Genomic DNA, 22332 nt, shown 5'->3' on the forward strand with positions numbered 1-22332 from the left:
TCTTAATTTTCCTGCTCTGTAACCACTTTATCGACCAGCTAAGTCCAATGAAGAAGCAGAGAAATTCAAGCATGAATCTTATATATGTTTGACAAACATGGAACAATTGGTTATGAAAGCTTAAGTTATTGTGTTAACCCCTTTAATTTTTTGTAATTTGTACTTCGTACCTGTGATATATGAAACATAACCCGTTAAACTAATCAAGAGCAATCAAGCAAAGATCTTTGTACTGCTCGAGACAAAGGTTACAATTTCAATATAAAGTGAACCTGGAAGTTCTTTTTGAGTTCAATTCTTGACCCATATAGTAGCTCTATATATTGGTCATCATGGAGTACAACAAAAGCATTTTTCTGTGTAGAGGAAATACACTAAACAACATTCACACAACATATGAAAAGATGTATAAGAATGTATAGCAAATAGAGTTCAGAAAATCAGGATCCTGAAGAATGAAACCAAATATCCTAATATCATAATGAAAAATAAAACCATAATTGATAAATGGTACCTTGACCAGGTGGCTACCTTAAAGTTGGAGCTGCATAAAGGGGTCTTCGCTTGTTTATCATCAGTTTCAGATACAATCAAGGATGTAATAGTGGTTTCGAGTCTTTCCGAAAGCACTCTGTTGTGTTCTTGTATTCGAGAATTATTCCCAGATGAAGATTTGCGACCATCTATTGTGTTTGAAATATGAGTTTCCAAAGCAGAGAAAAGGATTGACCCCATTTTACGTGTGCCGTGGAGCAGTTTCGTTGTTGAAGATTTCCCTTCAAATGTAGAACCCTGCCGTTGCTCAAAAGAATGGAAGCATGCGTGTTAATGTTTTATAACAAATTAGAAATAAAAAGTTGGAGACTAATGTAATGCATTTTGACCTGCATCTTTGACAAAACTTCCTCATAAATATCCTTAAAACTTGCGACTGATTCATACAATCTTCGAGGCATTTCCCGAGCTAGCAATGCTTCTTGTTTAAGTTCGGACATTTCTCCCTTCAATCTATCATTCAATTGTATGTGTTCTTTGAGCTTTCTCTGTGAATGCACCAATTGAAACAGTTACAGCATTGAAAGGCACGTCAATGAAAGAATCATCCTGAAATTTAGTGATGAAAAACTCCCAAGGAGGAAACTTAAACTAGTGACTATTTACGGACCTGGAGTTCATTCTTGTCATCAGTGACAAGTTCTAGCTGTCTCTTGAGATTTTGGAGTTCCATTTTGTAATTCTTGTTCAAATAATTCTGAAAATGAAACCATATGTTAAGTTGAACTTACACAGATATTATGATAAAAGTATCATTTATCTCAGAGAAATGCATTAGTAAAAACAAAACAACCCTTGGAATAATCAACTCACAGGAGTTGCATCTTCTGGTGGAAAGGATTGAACTTTTCTTGCAGGAGTTGCTTGAATTGAATCAAGGTTAGCAATATAACCCTTGTTTATTTTGAACCAGGTGTCCTCATCGGCTACATTGCTAAAAGAATCTGGAAGAGGACTGAAATCTGGCAACTGTGAATAATTCAATCTCTTGGCGACAAAGACCTTGGGAGCTGCTTTAAAACAAGGTGTTCCAAAATCATCTCCTTTTTCATTGCATTCTTCTATTGGGCTTTCCCTTGAGTCCTGCCCTCACCAGAAGTACACTTATAAATTTTCCTCAGCACAGACATCATCATAACAATAATAGAATTACTATAAAATAGTGGCCCTGAAAAAAAATGACCCTAAAATAATGAATAGTTCTTTGATCAGTCAGACGGTCAAGTTCAATTCCGATGTCAAACTTCAGTATTAGAGATAGGTTTCCTAGAGACATTTTTTCACTATTTGCTGTAGCCTAAGTTTAGAATTGATATATCTTGTACTGTTTTCCAGATGATAAAATGATATTTGCAGCCACAATTCAGTTACAGTCTTCGTATGTAATTCTTTTTCCATTAAAAGTTTCACATTGCTGTAGATAAACATATGGCAAGGGCATAATGGGAACGTGTAATGCAGGAATACATGAACTTCATTAATCTAAGTTTTGTCATTTGTAGTCACGTGCATCACTCAGTCATCCAAGAAAGCAGAATGACAAAACACGATTTTTAAAGCTAAATTAAGTGTTGTAAAAGATGTCTAGATGGATTGCTCTCCAAGTAATGTTGCCATAACATGCCAAAACTAGGCAATGATCTTCTAATCTAGAAAGTAGGAACCACAATAAGATTGCAGCACAAACTAAATTTAGAAGCACACAGAAAAGAAACAGGAATCTCTATTCTCATTTAGCAGTTTGCGGAGATTATACCTGACTAGAGCTTCCATCACCATCAGAAACCAAACTACTTAGGTTTTCAATCATCATCAGTTGGTCTCTAAAGTACTGATCACGCTCTTTATGCGATCTTCTTTCTTCTTCTAGTTCCATTTCAAGCTTTTCACGCTCTAATTCATACTAAAATTGGAATACAAGCAGGTAAAAATTGTGTACGTTAATAGTTGGTCATACAAGACATTAATCCATGTTCTAAAATAAAATAAAATAAAAAAATAGTGAACCTTAAGCATGTCGTTCCTCAGTTTCAATATCTCTTGCTCCAGCACCTCAGCACGAGATCCCTGTAAAAAAGTTGAAGAATTTTAGATTGCCTTTTAAGTCTAATGTTAGTTTATGTCAACTGATCCTTGCCTGGAGCTTCCTGCGTAGCTCCTCTATCTCTAACTTTTGCCTTTTCAGTAGGGCTGCATCCGTCAAAATCTAGAAAGAAGTTAAGCCATGATTAGCGTCATGTCAATTCATATCAAATCAATTAAAACAAAATGCTAGGGATAAGTAATAACATGATAATATTTCATGATTTATACAGGACAGCATTGGAAATTCATATATTAGGTGATATACTGCTGCAATATAAGAAAAATTAACAAACCTCATTCACTTGAGCACAATTAGTGACTCGTTTGGCTCTACTAGCGAAAAGGAGAGTTCCCTTCGTCTCCTCAGTGTGAATCTAGACATGGAATAATAAATTAACCAAAATGCTCAGATGAAAATGCCATTTCCGTCTCCCCTTCTTAAAAATAGATAAGAAAACAAAAAAACAAGCATGAAATAGCATGTACACAGTCAATGGAAGCCTACCTCTTCAGGAGCTACAGTACATATAATTGAAGTTTTTGCATTCCCTCCTAGAGCAGGTTGGAGTATGCGGGTTAATTTACTATCCCGATAAGGAATATGTGCCCTGTACATGTCAATAAATTCTGTCATTAGAATATATTTATTCTATTCTACACAAATAACCTTACTTCCCGCAGAATATGCAAAGCAAGTACCTTTGTTTTGCACCATCACTTAGTTTGTTAATCACATTACCAAGAACCATTAAGCTCTTGTTAATATACTTTCCTTCCCTCAAACGTACTCCACCAGCTCCAGTCTTGGCAATCCGCTCAGAACCAGCCAAATCTACCAAATTCTACTTTTGAATAAAGGAATTAAAAAAAACATTAAAAAATTAATAGAACAAAGTAAAAACTAGATAAAAGGGAAAATTGTACAGTAATATAAGGTACAAACCAAAACTGAGACGCGAATGGCATCACTGCTTGAATAATCATCAAAAGAGCCTGTATCCTTCTCCTTGCTTTCTATCACCTAGTAGTGTGTATTTAATATAATGGTTACTAGAAGTACAGTTCAGCAAACAAATAGAGTAATATTCACGTTCAACAAAAAGTTTAAAGAACTTACCACTCTGAATATTGTATGAGACCTACTACTTCGTGCATTCATAGTTGTCTCACCAAAATGTCTATTAACTGTAAGAGAAACGATATATATATTTTTTAAAAACCACTACCCATATTAACCAAGGGCAAAACTAAGAAGTTTAAAGGACCTTCTCCTGACTCCAGGAGCTTCATCACTTGTTCAGCAGTATTCACAATTTCTTCCCCAAGACCCGCAACGAAAATCCCGCGCTAAAAGAGACAAGAAAAATCAGTTAATTTTGTACATAATTGATGAACTTTTTTATCTTTATCAAAGTAAATGACTGACCTCCAAACTCTCATGAATCTGTAATTTCTGATTCTGAACAGCGAGAAGGTCGTTAATTTCTTCATTATAAATTTCCATGTAGGAGACTCGTATGAGAAACTCTCGATCAATCTGGGAATTTAATTCAACACGAAGAAGATCAAACTCAAAGCCTCCGAAATGCATCGTTAACTGTTTTTGAAAAAAATAGTTAAATTACCGTATTTATTATCTGAAATAAATCATTAACTGCTCGAGGAATAATCCCGGGATCACTAGATGAACCGTTCATAGTGAAGGTCTTGCCACTGCTCGTTTGTCCGTAAGCAAAGGCAGTCCCTAAAACACAATAAAACATAGAAAATCTATACAAATTGATACTTTCTTGTATTAGACATCAAAATTAGAGCAAAAAGATAAGATTCAAACCGTTAAAGCCATCGACGGCAGCATGAATAATATCCTTAGTAAGAAGCTCGTACACCTCTGAACTGGAGCAATTCTCATCGAATACATGATCTAAACAGAACAAAACTTCAACTGGTGAGAATTGGATTCAGAAACGGGAAAAAGGGAAAGGGGAAATGAAACTCACCGAAAGCATAAGAAAGACCAGAAATTGGGGAGCCTTGAAGCTTGTGAAGAGAGATTCGATTGTCTTCGACTTTCCAAAAGGCTCCAGAAGGATTTTCTTGGGAAATCGGAGGTCTCACTCGCACTGCTACGCAGATCTTTTCCATTTTTTCTTTTAAAAAACGTTTGAGTAGCAGAGAGGAGATGAGGCGGGATTTCTATGTGAAGTGGATTTGAAAGTTGCTAGTTGACGAAAATGCCCCTTAAGAATAAAAAATTGGGTGGGTGCGTTGGTGGGTGGTCGGACGCAATAAAACCGGACCGGTCTATTTGGGTGAAAGAACCTATCTTTGTGAATGACTGAATGGTATTTTTAAAGGTAAACTACGCATTTAGAATCCCAACTCGGACTTTTGTTCCATTATGGTCACCATATTATTTTTTTTCAAAATCATACCTAAAAAAGTTATGTTTTGGTCACCTAGTATTAAAAAATTAACGGTAATATTGATGTGTCATCATAAAGTAATGACACATCATTATTAAAAAATTTAAAACTATCACGTCAGTAGTTATGTTACTTTTTAACAGTGAGTGATCAAAATCTAACCAAAATGTAACATTGGATATGATTTTGAAAAAAATAATAATAATTAAATTACTGAAACGAAACAAAAGTGATAATTGGAGTACTAAATGTTATTATTTTTAATATATTATTTTTCATGAAACCTTAACAGTAAATGGATACTTTTAAAAACATTGGTATAGATGTTTTTTATATAAAAATTTTGGGGAATTTTTGTTATTTTCTCAAAATTTTATTACATGCCTTTTTTATTTCGGATAATTTCTTTCCTTATTAATTAGAAAAAAACACAATGCAGTATTTATTCAAAGACAATTCTCAAATATTTAATATTAAACACATGTGTAAATTTAAGGATGTGCATACCTAGACCACGGCCCACCCCATACCCCAATATATATATATATTAAAAATTATATTGATCTAATATATTTTTCTGAATTCACTTTAAATTTATATAGTTATTATATTTTTAAATTAACAATTATATATAAATTATGTTAGATAAATTTTTAGGTATAATATCAAAATCAGTTCCCATCATTTATTAAAATGATCATTTTAGTCCTTAATATATTTTTTTAGTATTTTGACTCCTGAGGTTTCATTTTAGGGCAAAAAAGTCTCGAACGTTTGATGAATAGACGTTTTTACCCTTATTTTTTTCCTAGAGCATTTAAGCTCTCAATGTTTCGTTTTAGGATAAAAAGGACCATTATTTTACAACGTTAATAGTTTGTTAACTAACGATTTACGTCCATGAATTATTTTTACCCAAAATTAAAAGTTGGGGTATAATTTAATATTATACCAATTTTTTATTATATTTATATTGGCCACCCAATAAATTTTATGTATTCACCACTTATTGAACGCTCACACTCCTAATGTTCTTGATGCTGAAACATAAAATCTTAAAAAATAATAAAAATTTATCTACCACCGAAATCAGTTAGTTAATATGCCAAATAATTTTGATAATAGCTGAACAAATATGTATTTTTTAAGACCCCACCCAGTAGCAAAATAGCAAGTTGAGAATAGAATTAGGTTAAATCCATTTAAATGGTCATTTGACTTTTGGGCATTAGCATTTTGGTCACCCAAATAGAAGTCCTTTAAAATTATTCACCATTATTAAAGAGATCTATCGTTTTGGTCTCCCAAGTGTTAAACCTCTAACATTCCCGAATTCTCGAACAAAAATATTTGAGTCCGGTGAGCAAAAAATCGTTTAAAGGATTAAAATATTAATTTTAAGTAATGGAAACAGTGACATATTTGACTAAGTTCATTGAATTAAATGATAATTGAATTTGGGATTAAAAATAAATTATCATCAGTTCATCATCTAAATATGAATTATTTAAAAAAAATCGAAATGTTACCATTTAAGTTACTAAGTTCTTTTAAGGATGTAATTGAAAAAATGTCAAATGTTAAAGATTCTTTTTTATATAATGCCCTAAAATCAATGAAAAAACAAGCTCTGTATATATGCACACCCAAAGAGACATATCAAGGAAATAAATAATAATATTTGATTTGTGGCAACAAATTCCAATAATTATTATACATTTTAGTGGCAGGAGAAGAAGTATACATACAAGGCCTTCTGGTATAGGCATTTTCAGAAAAAGATGGATTCAAGCAGGTAAAAGAACCCTTCTACCATCTAGGATATACAAGTACATGGCGAGACAAAAGGTGACGATAACCGACAATTCCGCACCGACGTATCGGACGACGGCGAGTCCTTTTTCAACGACTTCCTCACGGACAACACGAACGCTTCTTTTCAAGCCCTGTGAAAGCTTCCATAACAGAAACACAGCTATAGATCTTATTGTTTGGAGGGTAACCCTCCCGGTCACATCTAGCACAAACTTCTTATTCCTTGGAACTGCCCATGTGGATGAGACCTTGTCAGCCCACCCATTGTTCACTAAAAACGCTCCGTTATCGAAACCGTCCCTCGTGCCACCGGCATTCGCATCGCAATTATTGACGGTTGCACGAGTAGAAGCCGGGTTTGAACTCGTCAAAACTTGATGAGACGTTCTCACCAGCGTTTCGACGACACCATTACAAACGGAAACCAAGAGGTCTGTGACTTTGTTTTGATGGTTTGGATTGGTCATTCCGGCGAACATATCATCGTAAGAATTGATGGTCATGGACTTGTCGATATAGACCGCAACAGCAGTGCTTACAAATCTCTGTATGCAATCAGCCATTAGCTCTTTACATTTATCGTCATAAACCCATTTGGGCACATCAGATGACCCACCATTTTGTCCACCATTGGAGCAAAATCCCAGCACCAGATTCCTAGCAAAGCTACCAACAACAACAGATACAAAACCAGTCCCAGAATCAGAAAAAGCCCTATCCAATACCTTATCAGTCAAGCTTGAATTTTCCAGTTCAGAAACATTCCCCGACTCTTGCTTACAGCCTCTCGAAACACCAACTGTTAGAGCCTGAGTAGTACTGATTAAAGACTGTGAAAAGTCATCCGAACTAACAATCTTTGAAATCTGCTTCAGACTGTTGGGAATTTGATCAGAATCTGATTTTAGAAACTCCCTCAGGTCCTTGGAGATGACATTGATGGTCTCGGCGGAATCCGAGATCGATTCGGATAATGAAACCAGTGCTCCGAAGAGCTTCAGAAGCCTCTTCCTTTTACTCTCCATGGATGGTGAATTCAACACCTTGTAAACACCATAACCAGAAGCTCCACATATAGCTGACAACATTAGCCATTTTCTCTTCCTACATGAAAATGCCAGCAACTCTTTCACTGATTGCACATCCATTGAAAAAAACAAAAAGAACCAAAAGCAAAACGAAAATTGGACTTGCAGAAAGAAGAAGAGAAGATCAAGTTGACAGAAACGACGGCGTAATTATATCCTACCCTTTTCCGTTTTCCCAGGAAGCCTGGGGGATTTTGCTTTGTTTATATAACAACTTGATTTTATTTCTTTTTTCTTTGTGAATTTAATACTCAATGGTATGACATGAACATGGATATAAAATATTAAGATTTGGGATTTTGCTGGAGGGGTTTGGATTCATGATCTCTTGCAACTTGTTCTTGGTTTAAAGTTTAAACAGATAAATCTTTAGATTTTTTAAGAACATTAATTAAGTAGTTTTAATTTAAATAGTCATGTGAAAGGAAAATGAAGCCAGACTTCAATAACGAATAATTCTGATCTCATAATTGAATAAGAAAGGTCATGATCCTTCCATCCATTTAATTTACATAGAAAAATATGAGAATCCAGCCTCATGAAACATGATCTTTTGAGAGTTGATATACATCCATCCCAGGGAGAACCCCCTGATTACATAGGAAAAAACGGGTTAAAATATACTCTGAATCCTTGTACTCTTCATATATTTAAAATTTAGTCCTGTTTTTATTCTCATAATTTAATCTTTTTATTTTTCTATATTTAAAAATTTAAGTTTATTGGTGTGAAAAGTTAGGTTGTGGTAGCCTTTAACGGTTGACATTTTTTGGTTTAGACGGAAAATCACAATCGGTTATTTTATATACGAGAAAGAAAGAACGGTTAAACTGAAGATGATTGTAAATAATCGTCAAGAAAAAAAAACTTGAGAGAGAGAGGTTAAGAGAATGCTTGAGAGAGAATCTAGGCCTCTTTCTCCAATCTTATCTTAAAGGGTCATTTGGTTCAGGAAATGTAAGATTATCTTTAGGAATAAGATTACCTGAATGTTGTATTACCTTGAGAATGTTGTATTACTTGTTTAGTCTATTTAGCAGAATGCAAAATTACAGTGTTTAGTTTGATCAATATAAAATTTGTTGGATGCATATTTTATAAATTATCCCTATGATATATGTTTTTTTCAACAAGTTAAACTTTGATATTAAATTATAAATATTTGAATGAAAATTCATACAAATATTTTAATTGTTACACTAACTTCTGAAAAAATACATTTAACATGTAATTAATATAATTAGTATATCGAGATTATATTTTTAAATAATTTTCATAAGTGTCATATTTATTTATATAAAATATAATATAATATGAAAAATGTAACACCCTAATCCGAACCGACTTAAAGTTCGAATGATTAGAATGTCAAACGGAACCACCCGAGTGGCTAACCATTTTTTAAGCATTTGACTAATTTAACATTTAAACATTATATAAATATCCAAAACATAATATGTTTACCATCATAAGTATTTAAAATATGGGGAGCTCCCAACAAAAATCTCCAAAATATATAAGTACAAAATAGAGTTTACGACTAAAATAATAACAAGGGTCTATGACAATACATGCCTACTAAATACTCGAGATGTACTCTGGTGGAAGATCGAGTTTGGAAATCTTGAAACCTGACAACGAGCTCCTCTGATGGCACCTAAGAACATGCGCACGGAAACACATTCCATACGATGAGCTTACAAGCTCAGTGCCACATAAATAACCCTACTATACTACATGCATTCAATACATGAGCATGCTACAAGTATGGTTATGAACAATCGCATACAATAACACAACAACAAGAGTAAGCATCATGGTATAGCTCGGGGTCACTTAGCATCACGGAACTCACACCTTTTTTGCTTACTAAGAGCCTTAGGTAAGATCTGGGTCAAATAGCATCAACATCTCCCTATACTTCGGGTTAGGTCCAGGTCATATAGCATCGACACCTTACTCGGCTAGTCTACTCCTCTATAGTACTTGAGACGTGTCCGGGTCACTTAGAATCGGCACAACATCCAACTAGCATTCTAAGCGTCAAGTAATGACGTTGGATATATCCGAATAATCCTCAATCTATCACACAATCCTCATACAAGTACCTTGGGTGTCCTTATCTTTCCCCGATGATCATACAAATGCATAAGTCTTAAGGAAGCTACCTCATTAAGATGTTATGTAATCACACAATTAATTAATGTGTTCCATTTAAGAGTTTATTAGAAGGTTTCTCGCACTAAACCCCTTGGTTTCGCCCCTCTAGCCTCTACTAGGCTTATAGCCTAAATAGTCACAATGGTACTGATACTCCTCTTTGGGTATCAATACTCCCCTCATATGGTATCAATACTTCTCCAAGTATCAGTACCAAAAATGCATTCTATGTTTTGAAAATTATCTTAGTATCGATACTCTCTCGCTTGGGTATCGATACTCCCTTGAGTATCAGTACCAAAATTGCTTTCGATGTTTTGAAAAATACCTCGGAATCGATACCCATATGGGGAGTATCAATACTCTACCCTTAGTATCGATCCTCCTATGAGTATCGATATCAAAATTAGCTTCAATGTTTCTGATCAAGGCCCCGAGTATCGATACCACTTGAGCAGTATCGATACATCTTGATGGGGTATTAATACTCTCCTCACAAACCTTTTGAATTTTACCCTGACACGACCGACAATATTGATATTGTTCTTACAGTATCGATACCCTCTTCCTAGAAAACTCTGTTTCACTCGTATAAAATCCTCAAATTCATTCCTAAAGTGTCCCCCAAAGCCCCCAAATGGTGTTTAAAGCTTATTTAATACTTAAGGAACATGAAAGACCATTACTTTACACATGAATAACATATCTCGTTTACATGCATTTAAACCCCCAAGTGCACACAAATGGCTCATACAACCAAACATGCATCAAAACTACACATGTTGATCTACAAGTAGTAAAGAAATGTTAGAAGTGTGTTACCTTACACTAAGGGTGCGTTTGGTTCACGAAATGTAAGATTACCAGTGGGAATAAAAGATTACCAGGGAATAGGATTACTGGGAATGTTGTATTTTGTGTTTGGTTGGTTTAGCAGGAATGTAAGATTACCGTGTTTGGTTAAAGGAATAAAAGATTATTGGAATGTATACTTGACCAAATTGTCCTTATTATATATTTGTATAATATTACAAATTGTAAAATATTTATATATTTTCTTTAAAAAATTAAATTCATAATATTTATATAATTTTTTTTACAAAATTTAAATTATAAAAAAGGTTTAATGAAAGGGTAAATTTTTTTAACCCCTGAACTTCATATAAAATTTTAATTATAGATTTTTTTTGTAAATCTAAAATAATTTAAGGATAAATTTGTAATTTAACCTTCGTAGAATTTTTATTATTCAATGACAGAAGAATGATATTTTTGAAAAAAAAATAAAAATTTAAAGGCATTTTAGTCCAAAATGTCGGTAATGTTACAATACCTAAGGAAATGGAGGTAATGATATTCCCGATAATATACCCTAAAAAATCTACTATTGGTAATAAAACATTACCGGGAATGAGATTCTCGGCTAACCAAACATGGGAATGTGGGATTCACATCTCATGAGAATCCCACAATCCTTGAACCAAACACCCCCTATAAGAGGTTAAAGAAACAACCTAAGGTTCACCCAAAAATTTCTTTTTCCTTACCCTTCACTTTAGAGCTTTCTCTCACTTCTCTCATTAACCAAAAAAATGAAAGGATTATTAACTTACGTGGAAATTTTAAGATGGATTCGAAACTCCAAGAGTCCTAGAACCCCATCATGACCTCCATGACCAAACCTTGAAATTAAGAGGTAAAAAAAAAAGCTCTAAGCACCACTATAAAATAAGTTTATCGCGGCATTTTTAACGACGTTTTAAAAGAAAAAGCCACTAAATTTACACATATCCCGGCATCCCACAAATGTTAACATTAATGGCTTTTATGGCATTTTTAAAACAAAACACCCTAATAAAATTCATATTTACTGGTGTAGCTTTTCCCACGAAACTGCTGTAGCTTTTCGCCATTCAACGCCGTTGTGACCTCTCTATGACCGTCGAGGTAATTGAAAAAAGTATTTCCTTTTTGCTTTCCTTTGCAGGCCTCTACACATGCTTCCGGCCTTGAGCTTTTGGATTTCTTTTAACCAAAAAAGCTAAAAGAGGGATTAAAGAGACTCTCCCCATGCTTAGGCCTTGAGCTTTTGGATTCTTTTTGTAACCAAAAAAGCTAAAAGAGGGATTAGAGACTCTCCCCATGCTTCGGCGTTGAGCTTTTGGATTCTTTTTGTAACTAAAAAAGCTAAAAGAGGGATTAGAGATTAGGGATCTGGGATGTTTCTTTTAGTTCTGAAAGTTTATTCTTTTTACGGGAAGAATCACCATTGTTTTCAGCGTTTCATGTTTTAATCTCTCTCTTTTGCGCCTCTGATCTCCTGTTATTTCGCCAGTTTTCTTTGAAGTTCTCATTGTCTAATGCGCCGCCGACTCGACGTTCTTCTTCTTCGTCAAGGTGTTCACCTTTTCCGTTACTGACCTCCGTTTTGTTCTGAATTTCCTGTACTCAGACTGGTATTTCTCTTCCTTCGACAGGCACTCGAACTGGATAGTTTTGAATGGTTGACACATCAAACAAGGCTCTTAGTGTTTAATAATTTAATGCAGTGAACGAGGCTCTTAGTGTTTCGAAATTTGAATTGAAGAATGATTGCGCCTGTTCTTTTGCTTGAGCTTAAGTCGAACTTGTCGTTTTTATTAAACTTAAGTGGATTTGATGATGACTCTTCATATGTACCTTATCTGAAGAATTGCTTTCATTATATTTTGTTTTATTTGTTCTCATGGACCACTCACTCTCGAACCCTTTGCAAAATACATATATCAAGATCCTATGTTTTCGTTTTCATTCTTGTCTTCATCATCTATTAGTTTATCTGAAGCATGGGTGCATTTCTGATTTTACTCCTGAAATTAGATAGACATAAATGAAAAATAATGACCAATCTTTTGGTTCATTCTCAATAACATGAGTGGGTTATGGAGTATGCATCCCTTGTACCCTCATCCACCCACCCTAGCTAGATAAAACTGTTGATTAAAAACGGAAACATTGGATTTTAGCAAATCCCATTTTGCTAGTTTCTTATGGTCCTCTCTGTTGGCATTAGGTCAGTGTGAATTAGTCTCTAAGGGCTGTGATTCCATTAAATAGTAGTTTGTAATGCTATCAAATCTCTTTCTTTCTATGTCAATATCAAATGAGAGAGTAAGAAAGATGAAAAGGAGAAAAATTATGGTTTACTTAAAGATGGATAAAGGAAAGAAACGCAGAAGAGAAGACTAGATCGAGGCCGTTGACATCGACGGTGATCATTTTCTTTCCCTCGGTAAAAGTTTCGCAATGTGTAATTTTATTCATTTTAGATGCTTCTATATCTACTTTTATTTAAACCTTAAATTGATAAAGCTATAGCTATTTCATTTGATTTTGCTATGTTTCAAGGTGTCGATTCAATCTTTTATTTTACAGTCACAATTGTATAGCAGTGTAAAGGATACACAAGTGGATAGGGAGCTAGAGGTTTGGTTCCTTAACCTTCAAATTTAGAATATTACTTCATTTGTAGAATTGTTCCTATTGTTCAAACTTCAATGGTACGTTTGACCAAAAGTGCGTTTTATTAATTGAATAACGAGAGTGACATTTTTTGGTGGGTTGGATTTAATTAATGTGCAATTTGAAGTTGAGTGTTATGCGAGTATTTTGGTTGGTTGTGTTATTCTTGCACATTTTATACAGAAGGCTCGCATGTTATATCCTAGTTTAAGGACGTCATATCTTTTATTTTGGTTTTCTTCGATTCTCTATGGCATTGTCAAATATTTTCCCAGATTAGAACCATCTGCTTGTTGCAGATTATAGCCAGAAGTGCATGACGAACACATCATGTGGTTCTTGGTAAAGTAGATATTTGGGACATGTTTTATGACCGAAGGTGATAAGAAAAGCATCTATCTGAACAGATAGCTCCTAGTTCTTGCAGGGGAGCAAGTGCATGTTCTTGTTTGTTATGAGTTTTTAATATTTCTTGCATCTCTCACTCTTTGTTGCACATATTTTGGAACTAATTAGCACATTTCTTTCTGCAGGTGGTTAATTTACATTCCCGAATTGAATACTTGAAGTCATATGGAGTATTAATAAACTGAAGTTGCAAATTAATGCTCAAAATTGTCACTTGAAGAATGTATTTTTATTTATTTTAGTGAACAATGTTTTTTTAATTGAAAGAGAAAGAACCTAGATTAAATTCTAGTGAACAATGTTAAACTATGTTACATTTAATTCTAATGTTTATAAACTTTGAATTTATTTTGTTGTTAAATATTTTTTTGTCGTAATTAGATAATGCCACATGATATTAAGTTCAAGTAATATATAGCGGCGTTGGTAAACAAATGCCACTAAAACCACATTCTTTTCCAGCGTTTTATGAAGAAAACGACACTAACGGCGTACAAATTATGGTGTCTTTTAGCACAAACGCCGCTATATAACATAACAGATAGTGGCGTTTTAGAAAACAAACGCGACTAGGTAATTAACGACATTTGTTTTTAAAATGATGCTATAGAACTTGACCTTTTGCGGCGTTTGTTTTTAAAATGTTTTTATAGATCTTGACCTATTGCGGCGTTTTTTGTTCACAAATGCCGCTAACTGTTGTGGCGTTTACTTTACCGACGCTTTTTGCGGTGCTTTTACTAATACCAATAAAGTTTTTAAATGTCGCTATAATACTAAAAAAACGCCGCTAAAAACTTGTTTTGTTGTAATGATGGGAGGAGATTTCTAATCTTACCTTTACAAATTTGAGCTACCGAGAAATGGCTACAAAGTTGATTCCTTTTATGGCTTTCACAAGAGAGAAAATGGAGAAGAAAATGGGTGGGAAGAAGACAAGGAATGATGAAAAAAAAAATGAGCTTGCATGTTTACATCACCAAGTTTTAATGAATTTTCAGCTTTCAAAAGTTTAAGGGTTAATTGCTCTAGGGATCCTTCCTCATTTATCCTTCTTTCAAAGACATCCCTTCCAAGACTTAAATTGACTCAACATAACCCAAACTATTCAACAAATGGGCATGGGTTTCTCTCAAGCCTGATGGATCTATTAAACCCTCTCTCGGGTTTGCCCAAACTCCTAACTCAAAAATCGGGGCGTTACAAAAAAATATTGTGGTCTTAAGTTGACAAAGATATTCTTTTTTCAATGTATAAGATTTATTTTTTAATAATTTAAAGTTAGATATTATTTTAAACAATTACATTTTTTATAATAATATCATATTCACCTCATAAATTTATAAATGATTAATATATTAAATATTAAAAATATAAAATAATTTTAACTACTCAAATTTATTAATATTTTACTAAATTAAACTCTTGGTATAATATTATTATTATGTTTATAATTTCGAGTAAAACACGAATAATAAGAATTGAGAATGACCCATATAAAAAAATATTATCCTAGGAATATTTTTATCCACAGTGATGAGAATTGTGTAATACCTAAGAATTTGATTGCAATAATATTCCTACCATTTTACCAAAAAAACTGTTACTATTGATAATAAATTCTTACATAATAATGATTTTTTTTACGAATCAAATGTAATAATACAATCTTGAAAAAAGATTATTTCTCTTAGTAATGATTTTTTTTCACGAAGTAAACGTACTCTAAGGTTATTTATGTATAAGCCTTTAATTTAGTCTCCAAGTCCATTTTCTAGGCTTAAATATACATTTGACCCCTCTAATTATACCTAAAAAAACAAGTGAATCATCGTTTCTAATCACATGTTATTGAATTTAAAAATCATGATCAATTAATCCTCACTAGTTACATTCTTCGTTGATCACATTAACGACTGTTAAATTTACTGATGTGATGTCATTTAATTGGTTAAATTCTTTTCTTAAACTCATTAAAAATATTTTTTAATTATAAATAATTTTAATAACTGTAAAAATATAAAATAATTAATAATTTCTTAAATATAAAAATATTAAAAAATACCATTAATTATTAGTATTATTTATCAAATAAAAAATAAAATTAATAAATATTTACTATAAAAATAATAGAAATTAAACATGAGTGTAAAGTAAAAAAATTTGAATATACGAGAATAAAGAATACATCATTTAAAAATAAGAGTAAAATCAACATACTAGTACATATAAAATGAGTTCTCGACAATTATTTATATTGCATTACAAATAATTCTTATCCAATCAAATTTATATTATTTAATTACAAATTTATTAATTCATAAATATTTTTGTTTTAATATCATAACAGACTATTACCAAAAATTTATTTAGATATATCAAGATTTATAGCTAATTATAAAATATCTACGCACTATCATACTTCCTAATATTATTATACGTTTCAAAATAATGACACTAATATCAACATTGATGGTTTTTTTTAGCCCAATACCCCAAGCGAGTTAATTATTTAGGGTATTGGGTCAACATGGACTTTATTTTAGAAACTACAGCATTAGCTACGTAGAACACCGAACTCGTCACTTTGAGATGACGAGTTCATGAAGATATTATTTTTAAATTATCCCCATGAAATGGGTCCCATGTAGATCATTATTTTATTAACACTAAAATGACTTGTCACCTAAGCGTGATGAGTTCGTTTAAAAAATATTTTTTTAAAATTACAAAAATAAAATAAAAAAATATAAATTAAAAAATTAAATGGAACTTGCCACCTTGACATGACAAGTTCCTTTAAATTCAAAAAATTAGTCGTTAGTCAACGGCTATATGGCAACGGTCATGGCCAACGGTCAATTGGAAATCGTCACCTCGAGGTGAGGAGTTCGACCGTATATTTTTTCCAACTAGCCGTTTATAACCATTGAATGTAAGGCTATAAATAAGAGTTTGGGGTTTTTGTTCCTCACCAAACCCTGAATTCAAAAAAAAATACAAAAAACATATCTTCTATCAAAATCTAAAAAAATGACAACCCAAAAATATATGTTACGCCTAGATAATGTCCATGTTTCATTGATCGTACGTCGACCATATGATGAATGGAATATTCATAAGCACGGGTGACACACGGAGAGCCGCATTAGTGGACCGTGATATATCTGCAGCAATCCGATATATTTTCGACCATATTTGTACGTAGCTTCAAGTTGTACCCGATGTTGATTGAAACTCTGGTCGAACGTTGGCGGCCCGAGACACACGCGTTCCACTTCCCGAGTGGTGAAGCAACGATTAATTTGGAAGACGTTGCTTACCAACTCAGTGTTCCTGTGAATGGAGCCTCTGTGGTGAGTCAGAACATGTACGACCCTGCATCATTGGTATACCAAGTTTTAGGAAAATGTCCACCATCCGATGTCATCGGCGGCTTTTGGGTACGATAACATGGTTGGAATCGAAATTTCAAGTGATGGACGAGACTATCAAAGAGGAGGTTATTTTCGCGTCTCGAGTATATATTCTCCAACTAATTAGAGGGGTATTATTACCAGATAAATCTGGTAATTTGGTCCACACTTAGTATCTGCGATATTTGGAAGACTTTGTTGTGTGTTGTAATACCAGTTTTGGCATTTCTATACCGAGAGCTTTGCAAGGCTACAATTGTCCAGTCGAGTCGAAATGCTGATGTCGTCGGCTATCTGATACTGCTACAGTCGTGGGCTTGGTATCGATTCCTGCTTATGACACCAATTACAACAACCCCTATCGAGTTTCCTCTGGATGAAAGGTAATTGTTTTTTATGATATTTTTTAAATCCATAAATTTAATTATTTTTTATTTGTTTATAATATTTTTATTTTTAAAAATTTTAAATGGTATCATAAAATTTTATATTGGTAATTTAAAAAAATATTTTTTAAACTGACTCATCACGTCGAAATGATGAGTCATTTTAATGATAATAAAATAATGATCCATATGGGTCTACTTCACGGAAATAATTTAAAAATAATATCTTTAAAAACTTGTCATTTTGAGGTGACGAGTTCAGTGTTCACTATAGAGAATGTCGTAGTTTCCAAAATAAAATCTATATTAGCCTAATACCCTAAATAATTAATATGCTTGAAGTATTAGGCCGAAAAAACCAACATTGATTAAAACTAAATGCTTACGTAAAAGAGTCAATTTTAAGAAGGGCTGAAAAAAAAATTAAAGGAATAAAGGGCTTAACATATAATTGTACTACTTTAGATTTAAAATATTTGTACTTTTAAAGAAAATCATATAAACCCATGAATCTTAAAAAAATTAATTTTTCCTTAAAACCTTGAAAGAAAAATAATTTGATCACGACTAGATAAATATTCAGATTGAATGGACTCGACTCGAACTCGAGCTCGACTCGAATTCTTAATGAGCCGAAACGAGCTACTTGATACTCGACTCGAAAACCTCGTGAGCAGCTCGAAAATATAATATATTAAAAATTTATTTTTTTAAAAATAAATTATTAATAATATTAATATTTATGTGTTGATTTTTTTTAAATACAATAAGGCTTTCATGTATTTAAGATTCAGGTTCGAATTTGAGTTTGAAGATTCAATCTTGTTAAGTTTAAGAATTTTTTTTTCATTTCGAGCATTTTCGAGCTGCTCACGAGCTTCAGTTCAGGATTTCGAGTTCGAGTCGAGTTTAAAAATTTTAAGCTCGCGAGTTTTCGAGTCGAGTCGAACTTCATTTCAGAATTTTCGTGTCGAGTCGAGCTCAGCAATACTCGAACTCGACTCGGCTCGTTTACACCCCTAGTCACGAGTAGCCATCTAGAGTTATCTCTGAGCCGTCTGATGAATTCTTCAAGGACAGGGTGGTTTGAAAAAAGTATTTAATGCTGTACATTTTTAATAGGATATGAGCCAGCAAAATTGACTTCCATGGATAATTTGATAGATTCTAGATAAATGACTACAAGGGAAGCCACTTAATCAAATCCCACATCATTTGAAGGCTTCAACCGGAGCTGACATCTCCAACTCACACGCTGCTTGAAAATACTCAACCGCCTGTTCCGACGACCCTTCCATCTTTGCTATCAACCCAAGGTTCCTCCATGCATCGTGATTCATCGGCTCCAACCGAAGAGCATTCATCAGAAAGCTTCTTGCAATCGGGAGCGACGATTGATTGCCAAGTCGTATAAGTACTATCGCTGTTGAAACAATACTTGGCACGTAATCTGGTTCGATCGATAGTGCGATCGAGAAGGATACCAAAGCCTCTTTATAAAGTGATTGAGCTTCAAACAACAACCCTGCAGAAACACATGGGGAAACTATAAGGGGGAAGTGCATGCATTGTTGGCTTTTATAACAAGGATTCATGCGATTTGTAGTACCACTTGTATGCCAACTTTTCGGTGAATAAAGTTCAACTGACTTAGCTTTGTTTACACAAATTTCTGCATCGCGCCACAAACCAACTTTCGTATATATAGTAGCTAGATCCTGCCATGCAGCCATTTCGATTTTTCTTTTTGCTTCATTCTGCAAAAGACATGACATATGAACAGTTGCAAGCAAGCAATGAACTTAGCAAAACGAAAAAAGAGGTACTTTAAGGCCGAAGAACTCACACCTCTAAATCGGACTGAGGTTCTCTTTGTGCTTGAATCAGAGATAGCAAGATTCGGTAAGTTTCAATTGCTTGCTTGGGCTGTTCCTGAGCAATCTGAAGCACAGCTCTTACTCTAAGAAGTTCCAACTGATCTAAACTACCAGCTTCATCCAAAGCAAATTCAAGTATGGTTTCAGCGTCTTTGAACCGGTGGTCAGCGGAAAGTATTAGCGCCAATAGCCTCCAACCTCTACCCGAGTCATTGTTCACCATGTTAGAGTACATCATTGCATTGTCAAAGGCCACATCCAGATTCCTCTGAACTGCATTTTCTAAACTGAGGTTGAAAACCAATTCAGGATCTTCCTTCATGTTGAGAGTGGCGGAGTTGAGCGAAGCCAGAGATTCTTTATGAAAGAGGGCTCTTTCCGAATCTGATATCGAAACTCTAGCAGCATTCCCATAGCAAACACCAAGAAACCTATGGGCTTGACCCTTGAAATGTTCGTTCGGTTGATCTGCTAAATCAATCACATTACGAGCAAAAGTTATCCCGTAAAGAGCATGCTTTGGATCTTGAGAAGATAACTTCGCACCAAACAGTGAAGCCGGGATATGAGGTTTGTGCTTCGCTTCCGACTGGCCAGAAACCTTTTTCAATAAGTTCAATGCTACCTTGTTCCGACCAGCAGCAGCATAACAAAGAGCAAGAAGATACCACCTATTTGCTCTTTCATATATACCCGGGAGGGCCTGCTCCACAAAACCTGCCAATAATTCAAACTGCCCGGTAACGGTGAAAGCAAAAGTCAGATGATCCATAATATCCGCATCCCATTTTAGTTCTCCGTAAGCCACTTTTTGCATAAGCATTAGGAGGAGGAGAATCGCTTCCTCCATATTACCATTAGGGGTAGCAGAGCCCCATACTTGTAAGTGAGCAGGGAGGCTTGTTTCAACACCACCATAAAGTAACGTGGCAGCTAAGTCTTTCTGCACATTAGCTATTCTCAGGGGATCTAAATTCCATGGTTTGACCAATACCCGACGATATGTGGTTATGGCTTCACTGAGAAAACCAGCCTTTTTCCATAGATTAGGGAGCAATTCTAATACTTTATGAAACACCTCCAGTAACTTGCAATCCTTGGCAATTCCCTCTCGCATTCCGCTAGGAAATGCTGCCTCAACTACCTCCAAAATTATATTGCACTCCTTTGCAGCATCTGATAAATGAAAAGACATCAGAACCATTCAAACCTTATGCTCTAACAACGTGCAATGCCATTTCTAAAATTCCTGATCTTCAATAATAAAACCTGAATTTTCTATCGGTTCATATATTCCAATTCGCAAAAGCCTCATCGTTACAATCAAATTATATTAAAAAGTTCATCTTGATCAAAACATATCCTCAACATATCAGAGATTTGTTATAAGATCGGTTACCTCTAAAATGCCCAAGTTCCTCCAACGATTTAGCTTTCAATAAAATTGCTTCAAGAAGTAAGCTGACTGAATGCATCGACATCACACTCGAAGGGATAACGTCACCTTTGGATCGTGGTTTTCCTTGCCGGGTTCTCTCAACAATGGCCCCAGTCATCCTTGGTGTCAAACCTTTGATGTCAATGCCCTGAAAAACCTGAAGCGCGGCATCTAAGTTCCCTCTTTGATACTCTAGCCTCCCCAATAATGCCCTTGCTTCCTACAAACACATTCAAAGAAACCCAAAACTAATTAGCTAGCAAAACGATCAATCAATGAATACAGATTGGTTTTGGCAAACAACCCACCTCATAGTTCAGGGAAAGAGCTTCCTTGAGAGTTGATTCAGCTTCATCCACTTGGACATCATCGAGTTTCGGTTCCCAGTCTCCGGTCCGAGATGAGAGTCCACTGGCTGAGAAATCTCTGGTCGCCAATGATTCCGGCGACTGCGGTGCATCTTCGAACTTGAATTGTTCACCTGAGCAAGCACACAGCATCTTCTCCAAAGAAAACAACAGCTTACAATCTGAATGTCAAAATCTGGAGAAATAAAATATGGAACATCACAATTTTATTTTGTTTTGGAAACCCAGAAACAAGCGCCGATTACAGCAACAATCCCTCGTAAAAATGATTGAGCTCAAAAGAAAATGCATAAAAAAAACACCAATAACAGGAAGACAAATTCCATATTTAAATAAAGCAAGAACAAAAGTTCACGAGAAATGAAAATGGCGAGACAAACAAAGAGAACAGAGCTTAGAACTTACCAAAAAACCCAGCAAAAAAACGAGGCTAGCAGAAATCGTTTACACCATGAAAGCTACTAAGAAAAAAAAAGTTAAAATCTCCAGTCACTGCCTTTTGGGGATTTGTTTCATCTCATCACATTTTCTCTGAAAAACAAAATGAAATTATAAGGTGGTGACAACAGAAACCAAATACTCCCAAAAAATAAGTGGTTTTGGAGATCTAATCAAGAGATGGGCATTTCTCTTTTGCTAATTTAATAAAAGAAAAGTAGTTTTTTTTTCATCTTTATGCATGTGTGTGTAAAGTGGAAGCATGGGGGCTTACTAGACATATACACAGATTCTTGATGTGGAAAATTTTGGCCATTTTTGGTTGTCACAAAGCTTTGGTGGTTAATTCAAGAAGAACCAATGGGCTGTGG

The 22332-nt window shown here is 34.3% G+C and overlaps 3 protein-coding genes across 3 annotated transcripts; all 3 read right to left on the reverse strand.

Moving 5' to 3' along the window:
* Positions 1–373: 373 nt before the first annotated feature.
* On the reverse strand, positions 374–4794 carry LOC120191169 (kinesin-like protein KIN-7N). Its single transcript, XM_039194142.1, has 17 exons — positions 4641–4794; positions 4475–4564; positions 4266–4384; positions 4067–4177; positions 3906–3987; positions 3758–3825; positions 3584–3661; positions 3340–3482; positions 3146–3248; positions 2934–3014; positions 2693–2761; positions 2563–2622; positions 2312–2458; positions 1369–1638; positions 1166–1252; positions 885–1043; positions 374–792 (listed from the first exon to the last, which is right to left on the reverse strand). Exons 1-17 carry the CDS (start codon positions 4783–4785, stop codon positions 433–435), a joined length of 2172 nt encoding a protein of 723 aa, XP_039050073.1. The 5' UTR covers positions 4786–4794; the 3' UTR covers positions 374–432.
* Positions 4795–6853: 2059 nt separating this feature from the next.
* LOC120191283 (protein PHLOEM PROTEIN 2-LIKE A10-like) lies at positions 6854–8029 on the reverse strand. Its single transcript, XM_039194263.1, has one exon. It carries the CDS (start codon positions 8027–8029, stop codon positions 6854–6856), a length of 1176 nt encoding a protein of 391 aa, XP_039050194.1.
* A 10845-nt stretch (positions 8030–18874) lies between these two features.
* On the reverse strand, positions 18875–22058 carry LOC120191257 (protein NPGR1-like). The gene is made up of 6 exons (XM_039194243.1): positions 21929–22058; positions 21464–21698; positions 21117–21375; positions 19689–20893; positions 19450–19597; positions 18875–19365 (listed from the first exon to the last, which is right to left on the reverse strand). The coding sequence occupies exons 2-6, from the start codon at positions 21653–21655 to the stop codon at positions 19052–19054; spliced, it is 2118 nt and encodes a 705-aa protein (XP_039050174.1). The 5' UTR covers positions 21656–21698; positions 21929–22058; the 3' UTR covers positions 18875–19051.
* Positions 22059–22332: the final 274 nt, after the last annotated feature.

Source organism: Hibiscus syriacus, unplaced genomic scaffold (assembly GCF_006381635.1).
Source record: "Hibiscus syriacus cultivar Baekdansim isolate YM2019G1 unplaced genomic scaffold, ASM638163v2 tig00116965_pilon, whole genome shotgun sequence".
Classification (NCBI taxonomy): domain Eukaryota; kingdom Viridiplantae; phylum Streptophyta; class Magnoliopsida; order Malvales; family Malvaceae; genus Hibiscus; species Hibiscus syriacus.